The sequence below is a fragment of the Gossypium arboreum genome, chromosome 6, assembly GCF_025698485.1.
Source record: "Gossypium arboreum isolate Shixiya-1 chromosome 6, ASM2569848v2, whole genome shotgun sequence".
NCBI classification, from domain to species: domain Eukaryota; kingdom Viridiplantae; phylum Streptophyta; class Magnoliopsida; order Malvales; family Malvaceae; genus Gossypium; species Gossypium arboreum.
Genome location: NC_069075.1, coordinates 2747428 through 2765936, shown reverse-complemented (window position 1 = coordinate 2765936; position 18509 = coordinate 2747428). Strand labels below are relative to the sequence as shown.

Below are 18509 nucleotides of genomic sequence, written 5' to 3'. Positions count from 1 at the left end.
TATTTTCATGGAAAATTAACGGCACTTGATTTGGAGTTTCATAGCTCCATTTATAAATGATTTAGTGACTGTTGCTTAGGAAGACAGCTTGCAGTGAAATTATGATTATGTGGTAAACATTGACAAAAATTTGTTAATGAGTTGCTTATTGATTTCTTATAAGCTTACTATGATCTGTAGGTGTGGTTGGCCGAATATTGTAAGGGGTTAATACGTAGTTTGCATTTGAATAGTTAGATTAACGTGTTAGTAATCCAATTGTAGGCGGTTCGTGTGTGGATCTCATCAAGATATCGTCATAAGCAATGTGTGTAACTAACACCCTCTTTCTTAGTCTAGATCGGCAAAAGTCGAAAATCGAAATGCCGAAAACCGTATTTTGTAGATTTGCGAGTGTGCGAATGCTCGTGAGGTAAATCGATTAATATTTTGGTAAGCTGCAATGTTTGGACTGCAAAGTGCATGATTTCTATGCCCTCGATATTTTTGGGCTTAATGGGCCAAAATTGGAATGATGGCCAACAGGCCCAATTCGGTAAGAACTCTCGATGCGTGATTACGTTAGTACGTGAAAGGTAGGAATATGCATGAAAAACCCTAAAATAGATAAATTATTGAAATACCTTTAAAAGTGGAAAATTTACAGTTTTACTCTTAGTAGATAAATTACCAAATACCCCTAGGTTAAATTGACCTAAATGCATGTTTGACTATTGTTATTTCTTGCATGCCATGTTGTTCTTATCTCGATGCATGGAATGGGATATTGACGGAGGAAGTCTGAAAGTGGCTTGTCCACGTCTTGGAGGCTTTGCCTCAATTCTCGTTAAGCGAGCTGACAAGGTTGCAAGCGTGGAGTGTTAAATGGGTGGGTTGAGCTATTCCCACATGGAGTGTATGGCTGGTACGGTGGAGTGTAGTGGTTGGTGGGTTGAGTAGTCTCCCAAATGGGCTTGCATATGTTATTGATGTTGCATGTATTTTGAAATGGGCCTATGGGCCATCATTATCTGAATAAGGGCTAAGGCCCGTTTATTATAATCTGAAAAGGGCTCGCCAAGTACCATTATTACTGAATGGGCTTAGGCCCAATAGGCTTGAGCTGACTTGGGCTTTGAATGGGTTTTCCTTACACCGAGTTTCCCAAAACTCACCCTTTTATTTTCATCCACGCAGAAATCCCCAACCATAGTGGGCTTGGAGCTGTGAGGGAATTGAGTGGCCACCTGCTCAAAGTTTGATTTTCTTACGTGAACTGGACATCCTTTTATTTACTTTTGAAGTTTTGGGTTTTAAATGTAATAAGGCCGCTTAATTATTTTTAATGGTTTTAATATGTATTACTAAGATAGGTATTACTTATTTTAACTGTTGAAATTGGATAGCTTTAGGGCGTTTTCAAAAACAACAGTTGATTTCAAAATAACACGACAACAAGCAAAGCTTCCATAATGAAAGTATTTTCCAAAATTAATCACTTTTCCTAAAATGACTTAATCAAATCAGTTTCCTAGAAATATCCATGACGTTAAGGTGTGGCAATGGCGGTATGCATGTCTAGGATTGGATCCGAAGGAGCTTGGTACTTAAGCATCCGATGGATTCACCACCTCTTTCCGGTTTCCTACCGGTGCTGACTTCCATTCACTTTAACCCTTAATGAATTAATCTTTTGAACATCAAGTACGATTTTCGGACTTAGAATGGAAAATTTTTAACGTTTTGATGTGGCATGCCGGATCCGGCCATAACTTCTGGGCTGGGTTTGGGGTGCTACAGCTATAATGAGGTATGAATTGAATGATATGTGAGATATGAGTTATAGCTGTTTTAACTAAATATACATATGGCATATAGTGTGTGAAATACCTTTATTTGATGATATTTCACATCCTTCACTTGACTAAAGAAAAGGTGATGGAAATTGAATTGTATAAAGTCATATATATGATTGCTTATGCATATAAAGATGTGAATGAATTGATAAGAAGTATTCAAATCATACGTGTTTTGAATGAATAAACTCATGAAAATCTTGATCATCTGTGTGCATGAATTTGAGATTGAATGGTGAAATCATATGAATTATATCATGTTTTGAGTAATTGTTTAAAATATGGTTATTTAATAATATGAGTTTATTACCATACGAGCTTACTAAGCTTTATAGCTTACCTTGTGTTATTTTTCTATGTTTGATAGTGATTCGAACGTTCGCTCGGGTTGGAAGTAGGGGAAGATCGCATCACACTATCCGATTTTTTATTTCTATATTTTTACACTTATGATTTGGTTATATGGCATATATAGGCTTGAGTCTTTTTTATAAAGGTTTTGGTGATGTATTTGCTTATTTTATATAGCTTATTAAACACTTATGTTTGATGTGTAATTTGCCTTGTGTAATGACATAATATGGTAAGCTTTGGTATAATTTAAGATGATGTTTGGATGCCATTTTGGTTTAGTAAATGCTTGATGATTTAGGTTGTGTCTAAATATGGATATTGGTTAAAGTATCAATTTGATTTGGTATGTTTTTGGTTGTGGAATTTAGTAGTGAAAAGGATGATGTATAAATGGCATGATATGTGTATGAAATATCATGTTTTGGTTGCCTATTAATGTATTGAAATGGTACCAAATTTGGTTACTTTGTGTGCTTGAGAGTAAGGTGGAAAATTGGCTTTACAAATGGCCTATTTTTGTCCACACAGGCAGAGACACGAGCGTGTGTCTCAGCCGTGTGCGACATGTGTCCCCTAGGGTACCTTTTTGAATTAAGTCAGTATACCCTACAGGTTTGGCACGGCTTAGACACACGGGCGTGTCTACTAGCCGTATGTGACACACGAGCTGGCACATGGGTGTGTGGCCGGCCGTGCGGCTAAGTCAGTAACCTCCCTAATTTTCCCACGGCTATGGCACACGGGCGTGTCTTCGACCGTGTGGTACAAATTTTGTAAGTTTCTCAAAGTTTGTGAATGTTATCGGTTTAGTCCCGAACCACTTCTAAGCATGTTTTAAGGTCTCGTAAGACCTTAGAAGGGACAATTTGATTGAGATGAATGTATTTTGATATTGAAATGCATAAATTTATGTGAATGATGTGTATTGATCAGTAATACCTCTTAACCCTATTCCGGCGACATATACAATAATTGCATTAATACACAACATGTAAATCATTTACCAAAACTTACTAATTGGTACCAATTGTACCACTTATTCAATAGCGTCAAATACATATACACTTACTATAGCATAGTACCAAATCACACCAAGTTATAAAACATACCTCATATGCATATTCAACTACTATTTTACCTTTCATCATTCAACCACAAATCATTCTACACATCAATATTATAGGCAAATTATGTACATACCAAAATACCAAAACACAAGACAAATAAGTAGCTAATCTCAACAAAACACATATAGGCCAACATTTAGCCAAAATAACCTATACATGCCATTATAACCAAAATCAAAACATCCGAAAGTACCAATAGAACCGATGGATAGTGTGATATAGCTCCGACAAGCTTCTAACCCAATCGAGCTTCTGATAATCTATAAAGTAAGGGAAAAACAACTACGTAAGCAATGAATGCTTAGTAAGCCCGTATAAACTTTAAAAATAATATTCCATTTCATCAATGAACTTTATAGATTAAATATAAACCTATACCAATGCCTCAAGATTTGTCAACTACATAACCATCAACTCATAAATGAGTAAGTCTATCAACATCATATATATATTTTCATTCCTAACTTAATAGGATTTTATAAACATTATACATCATTATTAACCTTTTCATAGAACTATGAATTAATTCTTTTACTTACTTACCATTCCATTTAGTAAGCATAAACTTAAATAACATTATCAACTCACTGATTAGTATATTTATTCACATCGTAGGTAAGTTCATCCATAACATACGTAATTTCTCATATATAAGTACATCATTCAATTCATCAATCCCTTTTTTGACATATCATATTTCAATAATGAACTTATTGTTTCATTACCTTTTCTTACTCATTTCATTTGTATAATACCAGATATAAGCATAAACATCAATCATGATCTCAAGTTTTACATAAGCCTAATCACCATTATCAATATACAAGTTAGTGCATTTAAATATACAACTCATTTGGAGTCAATCACATGATAAACCCTTTTATAAGAAAATTCACCTTTTGAATCATACAAGCTTTTCATGAACATAGGCATATTCTCATTTTTGTCATTTACCATTTCATTGTATATCATTAATATTAAACATGATATAATGTAACCATAATCTTAGCAAAAACCTAAGCATCATCCACAATCTCAACTATTGAATTCATTTATGTTCAGATCAATATTCAATAAATAACAAATCTTTCAAAATTCATTGAACAGATTATCTTACCGAGATTTTTCATTCGAAGAATGACTTACAAATAATAGTACACCATCAACAGAAGCTCATAGAGCTGGTCTACCAGAACACACCAACAGAAGCTCGTAAAAGCTAATCCACCCAAATCACTCCAAACAGAAAGTAAAAGCGAGAGTTCGCGACAAATGCTGAACCCCAGTTTACTTGGGTAATATGTAACGCCCCAATTTTCGGGAATTCTGTGAATGTTGGCATAGGTTTAATTATGTTAGTGGGCCTCTAGAAGGCCCAAGCTTAAGATAGAACCCGATAATTTTAGTTAATTTTTGTTCCATAAGAAAAAGGGAGTGAAATTATGAAATAGGACCTATGTGAAAATGTTTGAAAATGCTATAAGCTAATTTGTAGTGGCCAAATAAATAGGAGTGCAAAATAGGAGGATTTGCATGACAAACCTCCCATTTTACATGAAGTGGCCAGCCATCATGTTGTTGTAGACAATATGAGCACTTGATATCCATAATTTATGGTACAAATTGATACAAATTGATAATGGGTTAGGTAAATGTTCCATGATAATGGATTAGGTAAATATTCCATGATAATGGGTTAGGTAAATGTTCCATGATAATGGTTTAGGTAAATGTTCCATGATGGAAATTTCATGTCTTTTGTATTAAAGAATTAAATGGATGAAATATGAAATTTTATTAAAAGAAAAAGGGGTGAAAAGAACAAAGTTTTGTCCATCTTTGTTCATCATAGCCTAAAGTTAGAGAAGAGAAAGGAGAGGAGAAAGCTCTTGAATGTTCGGTCACTTGGGAAGAAAATTGAAGGTAAGTTCATGGTAGTTTGCTTCTATCTTGATGTTCATGAGTTCTTCTTGATTCTACCTTAACTCTTGAAGCATATTTTGGTTTTTAGTTGTGTTGTGAGCATTTAGTCATGAATTAAAATGAAGGAAATGGTTGTTGTTTCATGTTCTTTTGATGAAAAATAGAAGATAGGTGAAGTTGAGCCAAACAAATGAGCATGCATGTGCCTTAGATGCTAAGGGGAAAAATCGGCTAACATGTTGTGCTTTAAAATGATGAAATGGAGATTATACTTAAGTAAAATCATAGATATGTGATGATTGATTGGTGATATACATGTTTAAATAACAAGCATGCAGGTTAGGTGTGAAAGAGTGATTTGGTAATAAATCTGCTTGGGACAGCAGTAGTAACGTGACTTTGGAAAATCACCATAAATTGTGGGAGATGAGTTAGAAGCTGCATAAATTATGTAATTAAAGCTTAATGAGTCTAGTTTCAAATGGAATAAACGAGAACATATTTTGAATTTTGTACAATGAGAAATTTGATTCGTAATGAAGAGTGGTCAGATTAGTTAAACAGTGAAACATGGGAAACTTTAAGAAAAATCTGGTATTGATTGGCCATACCAAAAATTCTGAAAATTTTATGGATAGAAGATATATGAGTCTATTTTCAGGGAAAATTAACGGCACTTGATTTGGAGTTTCGTAGCTCCAGTTATAAATAATTTAGTAACTATTGCTCAGGAAGACAGCTTGCAGTGAAATTATGATTATGTGGTAAACATTGACAAAAATTTGTTAATGAGTTGCTTATTGATTTCTTATAAGCTTACTATGATCTGTAGGTGTGGTTGGCCGAATATTGTAAGGGGTTAATACGTAGTTTGTATTTGAATAGTTAGATTAACGTGTTAGTAATCCAATTGTAGGCGGTTCGTGTGTGGATCTCGTCAGCATATCGTCGCAAACAGGTGTGTAACTAACACCCTCTTTCTTAGTTTAGATCGGCAAAAGCCGAAAAGCCGAAATGCCGAAAATCGGTATTTTGTAGATTTGCGAGTGTGCAAATGCCTGAGGTAAATCGATTAATGTTTTTGGTAAGCTGCAATGTTTGGACTGCAAAGTGCATGATTTCTGTGCCCTCGATATTTTTGGGCTTAATGGGCCAAAATTGGAATGATGGGCCAACGGGCCCAATTCGGTAAGAACCCTCGGTAGTGATTCTGTTAGTACATGAAAGGTAGGAATATGCATGAAAAACCCTAAAATAGATAAATTATTGAAATACCTTTAAAAGTGAAAAATTTACAGTTTTACCCCTGGGAGGTAAATTACCGAAATACCCCTAGGGTTAAATTGACCTAAATGCATGTTTGACTGTTGTTATTTACTGCATGCCATGTTGTTATTATCGATGCATGGGATGGGATATTGACGGAGGAAATCTTGAAAGTGGCTTGTCCACGTCTTGGAGGTTTTGCCTCAATTATTGTTAATGAGCAGCAAGGCAAGCAATCGTGGAATGTTGAAATTTGGGTGGGTTGAGCTATTCCCACATGGAGTGTATGGCTGGTACGGGTGGAGTGTAGTGGTTGGTGGGGTGAGTAGTCTCCCAAATGGGCTTGCATATGTTATTGATGTTGCATGTATTTTGAAATGGGCCTATGGGCCATCTTATTATCTGAATAAGGGCTAAGGCCCGGTTATTTAATCTGAAAAGGGCTCGGTCCATTACCTTTATTACGTGAATGGGCTTAGGCCCAATAGGCTTGAGTGACTTGGGCTTTGAATGGGTTTTCCTTACACTGAGTTTCCCCAAACTCACCCTTTTATTTTCATCCACGCAGAAATCCCCAACCATAGTGGGCTTGGAGTCGTGAGGAATTGAGTGGCCACCGTTCTAAAAGTTTGGTTTTCTTCGGTGAACCGAACATCCTATTATTTACGTTGAGGTTTGGGTTTTAAAATGTAATAAGGCCGCTTAATTATTTTTGATGGTTTTATATGTTTTATTAAGATAGGTAATATTTATATTTAAGCTGTTGAAATTGGATAGCTTTAGTAGCGTTTTCAAAAAGCAAGAATTGATTTCAAAATAACACAAAATAAGCAAAGCTTCCACAATGAAGATATTTTCCAAAATTAATCACTTTTCCTAAAAAGGACTTAATCAAATCGGTTTCCTAGAAATATACATGACGTTAAGGTATAGCAATGGTGGTTTGCATGTCTAGGATTGGATCCGAAGGGAGTTTGGTACTTAAGCAGTCCGATGGACTCACCTCCTCTTTTTCGGTTTCTTACCTGGTGCACAGCTTCCATTCACTTGGTTAGTTTGACAAAATTCGGCTTTTTAAAACACTAAAAAGGGAACACGGGTTTTTGACTTCAAAGTGGCACGTCGGATTCAGCCTTAACGTCTAGGCCGGGGTTGGGGTGCTACATAATATGCCGATATCTCCCTCCAATACCATTTCCACTACAAACCTCCGTCATACACCAAAACACGAATGTACTCAAATCTCGCATTCAATTCAAACCGAATATCTAATTCAATATTATAATTAAAATAATAATTCATTTCCAAAAATAGAATATATATAATACCAATCACCAATTAATAAAAAAATTAAATTTAACCGTATGAACTTACCTGGCTAAATTGCAGAAATTCCAAGATTTAGGGGTATTTTAGTGATTTTCTATTTTTCTCAATTTTGTACATTAATAATTTCATTCAATATATTAATTTAGGCAACAAAACAATTCATTTCATGCAATTTAGTCAATTTTACTTTTATTCAATTTAGTCCCTAAGCCCAAAAAATGCAAATTAACCATTTTTACCCAAAATTGAGCTTAGCCAAAAGTTCATAGCTCCAAATACAGCCCATATTTATGAAAATTTCACATCAAATCATTGTACTTTTATTAATTTAACAATTTAGTCCCTGATCGATAAATTTATCAAAAATCACTTAACAAAATACTTTTAAATAACAATTAATATCTAATATTCATCATTTAACATAAAAAAATCACAAGATTCATCAATGGCAACATTTAAAATCTTTAACAGTTTCAAAATTGAAGGTAAGGGCTAGCTGGACCTAGTTGCAACGATCTTAAAAACATAAAAAATATAATAAATAGGATTGATTATACTCACATGTAAAGGAAATAAGCCAAAACCGAAACCTCCTCCACAGCTATGGCGTTCGGTGGAGTGAAAAGGAAGAAGTGAAATTGCCATTGAATTTATATTATTTAATTCATTTCCAACCATTATTTTGACCCACTCATTATTTCTGGCTTAATTATCACTTAAGCCCTTCCTCATTTATTAATTAAACCATCTAATCACCTGAATTTATTAATTAACAAGTTTTGCACCTTTTTTAATTTGGTCCTTTTCTCTTAATTAACTATCAAAACGTTAAAAATTTTTAACAAAACTTTAATACCACCTTAATGACACTCCGTAAATATTTATAAAAATATTTACGGCTCGATTTATAGAAACGAGGTCCGAATATCTCATTTTCTAAAATCACTTGACCTTAGGGTCAAACCACTTAAACTTAATAAATCGTTTATATGACATATATTATCATGTCAAAAACCTTTTCAAAGTCACAATTAACTCGTAAATATTAATTAAATATAATATTTTCAAACTTACTCATTGGATTTGGTGACCCCCAAATCACTGTTTCCGACACTACTAAAAAACGGATTGTTACAGGAAGGGTGATAGAAACTAATTCCCATAAATGAAGAATTAAGAAGAAGAGAATAAGAATATTGATTCATTCAATAACAAATAGCATGCATCCCTTCTTTCCTCTATTAACTTTTACATCGAGGAAAAAGGCTTGCCTCCTGGAAACAAAAAACAATTACAAGCCATTCATGGAGTTAGGCAAAATACAACGCATTTTAATTATAGCCATAACAACTATAAATTATATAGAATTCTACTCCTAATGAACATTAGAGTTTTAATACAACTAAAAATTCCTAGTTATTTATGACTCGACTATAGACCAATTCCCTTTTTATTTGGGAGTATTGAATACACCGATAATTCTGAGCTTCACGTTACTCTTCCCAAGAGACATGTCAGATATAGGGCATCCCAGTTCAATTGAATGGGATGACAGTTTCTCATTCCTAATCTGTAAAATAATAATTTCGATCAAATCACACATCGTAATATACTAGACCCTCTAATTCTTTAAGAGATTTGTCTTATGTATCTCATTTGATATCTTCATAAAATAAAAGGTTAAATTCAAAATTTAAACGCAACAAAAATATCAAAACCATAATTTATTATAAATTCGAAAAACCCTACAGGCAATCTTATTAGCTACCTCAATGAGATTTGAATTCAACCATCAACCTTAAGTTTTATTACATTATTTGAATGAATTCATTATCTATTCACAAGAAATTATATTGATATTTATTTTTTTTATACATTAATACAATCTAAAAAGCTCACACACCTAGAGATGCACTCACTTATTTAACCACACAAGTAAAATTTGTGGACTGATCCTCTAAACTTCGTAACTGTTGTGAACATCTTTAACCAATTAAACAAATGTTGGGTTGTATATTAATATCCAATATACTAATGAAAGAGATTATATTTATATTCATCATCGGCCAATAATTAGTTTCGATGCATATATCCTCAATATACTAATTAAATAGATTATATTGATATTTTTGGTAATAGATTATAGGTTGAATTCTTTCATCAGTCTCTATACTTTGTGAAATTTGTGGATTTAATCATTATACTTTAATTTGTCATTTTTAGCCCTTGAATTTTTCAAAATTTAAAATTTCGGTCCTTACCTAATGATAACTATTAAATTCATTCAATTTTGTCATTTCCAAAATCTAATGTGGGAAACATATTATCATATGTGTAATGTCATGTTATGAAGTTATTTTCACAAATTACTCACCAAAAATTCAGTTAATGGATTAATGACAGTCATTTCTGTCAAGATTGAAATTTCAAATTTTGATGATATAAGGACTTAGAATGATCTAATTGGAGAATATGGACTAAATCTAGAATTGTACGCATGGTACAAGATTAGTAATTGAATTTAACCAAAACTATTTAACTTCTATTGTTTGGGTCTAGACTAGATTTAAAATTCGAAAAGTATGGGGACTAATTTTGGTCAAATTAAAATACAAGAACTAAATGCATAAAGACTAATAACAAAATTCAACTTAGATTATATTGTTATTTATTATTGGCCTCGAACCATAAATCTGCATTAAAATGGGAACTCTAAATTGACACAAGAATGCATTTGATAGTACATTTCTTTAGGGGCGAAGCCAGAACAATTTTTTAGAGGCGGATGAAATTTTAATTTTTTATAATTTATATCTTTATAATTTTTAAAGGACTAAATCATATTTTTATAATTTTAGGGAGGCCAAAGTGCAATTTTACATTTATTAATTTAAAATTTTAAAAAAATTTAAGGGCCTAAATAGTAATTTTACATTTTAAGGGAAATCAGCGCTGCCAACCCCCCTAGATTCGCCTCTGCATATCTTTTTCATTGATGAACCTTTGGTTTGCACTTATTTAAAATAATTTTGTTTTATGTTGGAATAGACATTGAGATAGAAGTTATAAAAGATAGTTTTGGTTAGAACAAAGAATTGGACAGGAAATTTTGTGACAAGATAAAACAAGAAGTAATCTAAGGAAAGCAATGAACCCACAATATTTGTTAACGCAGTTCAGATTCATCAATTCTACATTTGTGTAACATTGCTTAGAGAATGATCCTTAGTTAATAATTCATTCAATACAACTATTGGCTAAAACACCCTTACATCGATAAATATTTACAACCCAATATGTTGAAAAAATAAGTTATAAAAACAATGAACTTTGCATAAAAGGAGTTTAAATTTTGTTCGAAAAATCAAACATTGTTGTATTTATAGTACTAAACCCTAAACCAAATTATTACCTATGTTTTGAGCAAGGCGATTTAAGTCATTTTCTAACTTTCTACCAAACGATCTTCTCCGCTATTTTTAAACATTAACTTGCGAATGCACAGAGTGTAAACTTTGATTAACTTTTAGTGAGAAAGCTAATTTATCATTCAACTCTTATCTAAATTTACATTTATAGTAAATTCCACTGGGTTAATTGTTCGATATTCATCTAAATTAGAAGTTGGACTTGATATTTAAGAGAGGTTAAACAAAAATATTAAAATTAAAAATAAGTTTGATTAAAATTACGGGTCAAGCTAGGACTATTTGTAATATTGAAATATACTATTTTATATATTATATAATTTATATCATATAAAATTTAATTCTAAAATAATGTAAGCATTACAAAATATGTTTATTCATGCTTAAAACTTTAATGAAATAAAAAATAAAAAAATAATTAAAAATCAAATTGAAAATAACATAAAAAAATTTTAAAAAAACGAGCTTAAATTTGAAATGATCACTAAACCCTAGTTTTATCTTTCTTTTATCTACCTAACCTGATTATTTTTACTGTGATTTATGTATATATAATTGACTATTGTATTTAAAGTAGTTGATCCATACCAACAAGCGTTTAAGTACAAAAAATAAATAATGGTAAAGCACATCCAGCTTTTAAAAAGAAAAGAACTTAAAAGCAATATTATTAGCATCAACCTCACAAGAATTAATCAAAGATTTATATCTAAAATATTAAAAGAAACAAAATTAAAATGAATAATGTGTATGTTCCGTTGCATATTGCTTAACTTTATATTTCTCATTCCATGCATACTATCAAAACCCAAGTGCCAACTCATAAGGAAAACAGATGCATGTTACCACGTTCTTCCATGCATATTCAAACAACCTATAGCTTCAGCTTTAAGCCTTTAAACAAAACTCACTAACTTGAGATCTTCCTCTCACTCGGGGATTTTTTATATATATATATATATATATAGATATTGGAATTTATTAATGAAAAATAATAAAACAATTTCTCCCACATTTTTCTCTATTCAATATTTTTTTGGAACAAAAACAACACATTCAAACTTGAACCAGCAACCTCTTTCAATTTCAAAAAAACAGGTTGCAGGGTGATGTACTACTACATTAGCTTACCAGTTCTAATAGTTCTTCGAATCTGCAGTATCCCTGAGACCAAGCTTCAACAGAACAAAACAGTATGAATCCCAGTCGGTTCTTCGGAGATACTTCAACAACTTCTTCCTCTTCTGCACCATTGCTTGAAGACCTTTTCGAGAGTGCTTATCCTAAACAAGAATGACTCAACGTTAAATATTATATACCTAATGTATCACCCATCGGGTATAGGTCGGTGAAGACCGGAACAATTGCCATGCCTAGGATACCAATATCACAACCATATCGTAATCCATTCTGATTTTAATCACAAAAAGTGCAAGTAAAAAATATCAAATGACATGCTATTGCAATAAAAGCATCCAAGTATATAATGAAAATCTCATTTGTAGTGTCACCTTTTTATGCAGAACTGATGATAGATGTTTGATCTTGGTAGTGAGTTGTGCCACTGCAGGAAAACCAGCAAAAGGCATTATGGCCCGAAAACAAAAGGATAATTAATGACTGTTAATGAAATAATAACAGACAAACTAAAAACACACAAAAAATGATCATGTATCTTGCACGCTTTACCCATACAGAAACGAATTATCTAAAAACAGTGCTAATCAAACATGAAAACTCATAATAACACCAAGTTTTTCTTCTAGAAAGAATACTGAATGGTACTTGCCAAATGTACATTGGCATTTCAAAAATTCTCCATCTTCTTAGCAACCATGGTCTACACTACCATTCCAAAAAGATCCTTTCGGAACATTCAATTTTGCATTCCAAATGATATCTTTTGTCTTAGCATATGTATGTTAAGTTATTTTCAGTTTACCTTATTATCCATCATTTAATATTACAATGGGACATTTTGAGATACAATAAACAAGAGCTTTTTTAACTTAGAAAATAGCTATGTTGCTATGGCACTCCATTTTTCTTGAAATACCAGTGTCCATGGATATGGGGATACGACCTCTAAGACCCTCCAAATATATGGAAAACCTTAGGAGTCTAACTATAGACATGTCAAATACATACCGGTATCTGACACTCACACCCGAGTCCAAGTAACATAGTAAAATAGTACATACTAGCTACAAGCATGCAAGTGAAAAAGGGAGGTTATATAGTCTATGGAAAAGGAACAATTGGGGAATGCTTCGTACGTGGATGGATAAACACACCATTAAAAAAATTTAAATACTCTACCTTGAACACGTGCAGATCCACAATCAGATTCTGACATCTTAAATTCATCTCTAACTTTTGCAAGCTCGATTTTCATTTTTTCAGCAGAAGACATGTTATCGGGATGGAAATACTGCAAAAGCATTATATGAGTATTAGAGCTTAAATACTGGGTTTTAATGAATGAAACGAATAAAACTATTAAATCATAGTAACATGGTAATAGGTTGACTGAGAAAACAGTCTTACTTAGAGGTCAATCACTACAATCATCTAAATGATAACAGAAAATAAAAGACAGAACGAACAAGAAGCAGGCAACCACCTTAAAACTTTACAAAAGTGTATCGAATAAAAAATGTTCGCATAAAAAATAAAGCAAGCATCAAATAGTACTTAAGTTTCATATTTCCAATTCTATCGACAAGAAATACGCATAGGAGGAAAGAGAAGGGAATAAACTTGCCTTTTCAACTAAATGTTCCTTTGGAGGGTGCAACATAAACTCTGGAGTTCTACCAAAGAGGTCCAATATATCAACTTTCTGGGCTGAAACAATAGATCATTGTATTATATGATATTAGACATGTCGTCTTTCAGAGCACAGAGGATGTCAGACATGATCCACTCAGTGCTAGCAATATTCAATCACTGAATCTCAGACTCCAGTCCAGAGAAAAGAAAATCTTCAAAAAACTATAGCATATTTAGGGTTAAATCACTTTTCCCACATTAGGGCTTGAACTTTTTTTTGTCCAAGTTAGGCCCCAAACTTGGCAATTGTTTCCACATATGGGCTTCAACTTTTTTTCGTCCAAGTTAACCCTTGAAAACCCTAAAGTTCAGGCCCCAATGTGGAAACAATTGCCAAGTTCAGGGACTAATTTGGGCAAAAAATGGTTCAAATCCCAATGTGGGAAAAGTTGCCAAGTTCAGGCCCCAAATAGTGGTTTAAACCACATATTTAAAGTGATTTTTCCTTCATAAAGAAACCAGTAAATTTAAGACAATAATACACTTGAACTGAATTTCCTAAATTGTACAAAATTATCTCCTTCGCTCAGATTTCACACCCGAAAATTTACTTGGAGTAGAATAAATCCCATTGATTTAACCATATCAATGATTTGATTTGCCATTATATCTTTTAGTTTTGAACCCCCAAAGAAATAAACACACATGAAAGAAACTCGAAACACTGTGCTCAAGGTTTCTCGTTGCAATAAAACTGTTGCCACAGCTACTGGTTTAAAACCATAGAATAACATTGGTTAATGAAACCAGAGAGGTTTTTATTCTTTAAAAAAAAAAAAAAAGAAAAACCGTCTACAGAGTTAATGTCTGCTTCATAACTAAAAATCACCAAGAATCATATTTGAGTCCTCTGCACTAGGAACTTTTAATTCAAGAAAAGGGCTTTACCACTTACGCTCTTTTTTACTCTCATTTCATAACAAATATCAGACTTCCAGTCTGACATTCATTCATTGACAATCGAACTTATAAGATTCTTTTAACCCCATTATAAGATTCTTTTAACAGAGCCTAATTGCCAACGACTATCGAATTATAAGATTCTTTTAACCCCATTTCATAACAAATCTCAGACTTCAAGCTTATGACAATCATTCACATTATTCACAATCAAACTTGGTGCTTTATCACTTTGACCTAATAGCCATTGAAACAAACACAAAATACCTTTATGTCTACTGTTAAGTCGAAAAGTTACCTAATTTATTTTTCTGTTTTTCTTCGTCAGACGTCTTCAAAGCGGTCAAGCCATCCCTTATAGCCGCGAAGTTAACCCCACTGATCTGCACATCGGTTTCCTTCTCTTCGATTGCCCTTAACTTTTTCAACCTTTCATTCAACTCCTGCAATGAAAACCCACCCTCCTTCTCCGGCGGCCGTAATTCCTTCAACCTCTGCCCTAACTCTTCATAACCATACATCCTAACAAACTCTGTCCTCATTGCAGTCTCTCCTCCTTTAGCCTTACCTTTCATCTCCCTCTCGAAAATCGAGGCCGGTAGTTCAGTCGAAGTCCCACCAATCACCGGGGAGACCACTCTGTCAGCTGAAGGCTTCAACTTTAAATCATTCTTAAATGCCGATAAAGATATTAATGGACCTGATCTTCCCTCCACGTTGTTGTTCGCCTCAGAATTCTGTTTCATGTGCCGCAGACTGTTCTTTAAATTTTCCATCGCCCGTTTCCCACTAGTACCAAAACCATTTGGACTTTCGGTGGACTCCCCTTGTTTTGCTGAGGCGTTTCGTTTGAATAACTCTTGGAACGAAATATGTGGCTGTGATTGTGATGGTGTAGAAATGGGCTCAGCAGGAGATGGCCCCGCTGAACGTCGGCGGAACTCGGAGAGATTCTTACGTATTTCCCGTAAGGAAGCGCTTACTGACATGGGTTTGGAATTGGGAGTCGAAGGATTTGTGGGGCTTCTGGGTCTTTGTTGGTGTTGGTCAGTTTTGACATCGCCGAAGTAAGAAGAGACTGAAGGGGGATTATTGGCGGAGTGGTTGCCGTTCGCGGTGGCGTTATCGTTGTTTGGGTCATTTGAAGAAGTGGAGAAAAGGTGGAGGAGTGAAGGGTTGGCGAGGGATCTGCATCTGGATCTGGCGAGAAGGAGTGCCATGGCTATGGGGGCGTTGAAAGAGAACTGTTTTTAGGGTTTTGGGGGAGATGGAGATAATTGAAAGGGGTTTAGGGTTTGGACTGAACCGCCTCTCTTTTTGGGTAGAAGCCCAGCTTGACATCCAGGCTGGGTATCATGGCTGGATTTTCCCTCATTTTTTCACTCTTTTTGTTATTTTTTTTTATATTGTAATTTGTTGGGTTTTTTTGTCCATTTCATAGTGTTTTTTATTGGGAATTTCTCTTCTTCTATTAATGGTGAGCAAAATTTATTTCGACTCAAAAAATTTGATAATAAATTTAAATTTTGAATTAAATGATTTGAGTTATTCAAGTTAATCGAGTTATTCAGATTAACCCGAATAAAAAATCAAAAATTTTAATTTAACTCGAATATGGATTACACAATTTGAGTTATCCAAAAATCTAAATAAAAAATGGCAAAACTACATCGTTTTGATAAATGTTTACCCATTAAGTTGAAAAGTAAAAGCATTATATTGTTTATGTAGTTAAATAATATTGTACGTCGTCTACTAGTTAAATAATTGATTCACGTAAACGCAACATTGAGTATAAATAATAGGATTCATTAACTCGACTCTACTTCACTCGAATTTTTTTTACCCGACCTGATCAAATACTCACCCCTAATTGATATTATCATAACAAAATCTTTCTTTTAATACTTTGATGTGGTTAAAAGTTGGGATAAACAATTGTTAGGGAGAGATTTCAAATAATATCTATACTTTCTCTAACTCGTGTTTTCGTTGAATTAGTGTCATTAACTCTTTGTTTCCTACTTTTGAAGATCCATATTTGCTTGTCTCTTGCATCGAGTTGTAAAGGTTCTTTTATCAATTCAAATGTTTTATGTAAATTAGAACTTGTATGTTTCAAAAATTTTGTTTATTGTTTTTCCAAATTCTTCACAAGTAAAGAGAAAGTAAAAGTTTCTTGTTTGTACGCTCTTTAAATCCTCTCTTTATAATCATTAAAAGTTCCAACCGAAGATTCATTCTGGATTAAATTCTTATAAATAGAAGTCTCCAAACAACGAGACTCTTGCAAAATTACATTTTACAAAAAATTGTTCCATGGACTCGAATTCCTTCTTAACGTTAAGTTGATTGATCTTCTTTTGAGTTACAACTTCCACAAGAATATAATTAGTCTGAATAGAAATTTAAGCCTGCAAAGGTTCATCCAAACTTTTCTCGATGGGTCCTTCGAATTATTCTCATTTTGGTTGAGATTCTAAAAAATATGGTAAATATACTTGATGGTTAGTGTCAATTTTTTAAATAATTTTATCCTTTCCTCCTTAAGGAGGAGAGCAATTCGATTTAGTCAAATTCGGTTTGAATAGTTTTTTCAATTATACATTCAATTTTATTAATTATTTCGATCAATTATTGATTTTTGAATTTTCAAATTGTTTCGATCGAAAAAAATTGAATTAATTAATATTTTTTAAAATTATTTAAAATACATTTAAAATATATAAAATGAATATATATTATTCAAGCTCAATGCCATCCTTTCTTGTCAAGGTGGCTAGCTAAGGTTGTGCTTTTATTGTTTCCATTAGTTGGGCTTAGGCTCATCTTTAGCCCTCTATTTTTCTTCTTGTTTTCTTTGTTGGGCACCATTAGGTCACTCATTTCCGCATTGCATGTGAATATAAATTGATATAAATCAAATAATAAAATAATTTAAAATAATAAGATGTTATTTATTAATTAAATTAAATCATTAAAATTATAATAAAACTTAATTAAAATAGATATTACCTCACTTAATATAGCATTTTACATTTTATTTTTCTAATTTAAAAGAAAATAATAATATTATTAATTGAAAAAGTAAATTTAAATGGTATCAAATATAATCAAATTAAATTTTATGACTTATAATATAATTTTTATTTTTAATAGTTTACTTTCAGAAGTAACGAATTTTATTGAGATTAAATAATCTAATTTTATTATTAAAAATGGAATAAATTAAAATACAACTTCCTAAAAGTTGAAATAAAATCTAATTTAAAATAAATACTAATATTAAATGTATATTTAAATTTTCTACTTCAATCTATCATTCTCATTATCGTCTTTCATCTTAATATACCATAATAGTGCATCAAATATAAATCGAGAAAAAAAACAAAATAATGAAACTAAAACAAATTGAAATAAAAAAAAATTGGGGTTTCAATTGAAAATAAATAAATTGAACTTAGGTATTAATTAAGATGAATAAAACTCTATTATTTTAAAAATATTTATTTAAT

The 18509-nt window shown here is 32.5% G+C and overlaps 1 protein-coding gene across 1 annotated transcript; it reads right to left on the bottom strand.

The window, feature by feature from the left end:
• Positions 1-12239: 12239 nt before the first annotated feature.
• On the bottom strand, positions 12240-16392 carry LOC108486287 (uncharacterized). The gene is made up of 5 exons (XM_017790259.2): positions 15293-16392; positions 14027-14109; positions 13582-13693; positions 12774-12826; positions 12240-12545 (listed from the first exon to the last, which is right to left on the bottom strand). Exons 1-5 carry the CDS (start codon positions 16212-16214, stop codon positions 12399-12401), a joined length of 1317 nt encoding a protein of 438 aa, XP_017645748.1. The 5' UTR covers positions 16215-16392; the 3' UTR covers positions 12240-12398.
• Between the last annotated feature and the right edge of the window lie 2117 nt (positions 16393-18509).

Bases quoted from the DNA above. Each gene is read 5' to 3' on its own strand.
- LOC108486287 (XM_017790259.2), bottom strand. From the start codon at position 16,214: ATGGCACTCCTTCTCGCCAGATCCAGATGCAGATCCCTCGCCAACCCT. The intron at 14,110-15,292 runs GTAACTTTTCGA...CTATTGTTTCAG, and splicing joins AAAACAGAAAAATAAATTAG to CCCAGAAAGTTGATATATTG. The intron at 12,827-13,581 runs GTAGAGTATTTA...GTTTTCCTGCAG, and splicing joins TGGATCTGCACGTGTTCAAG to TGGCACAACTCACTACCAAG.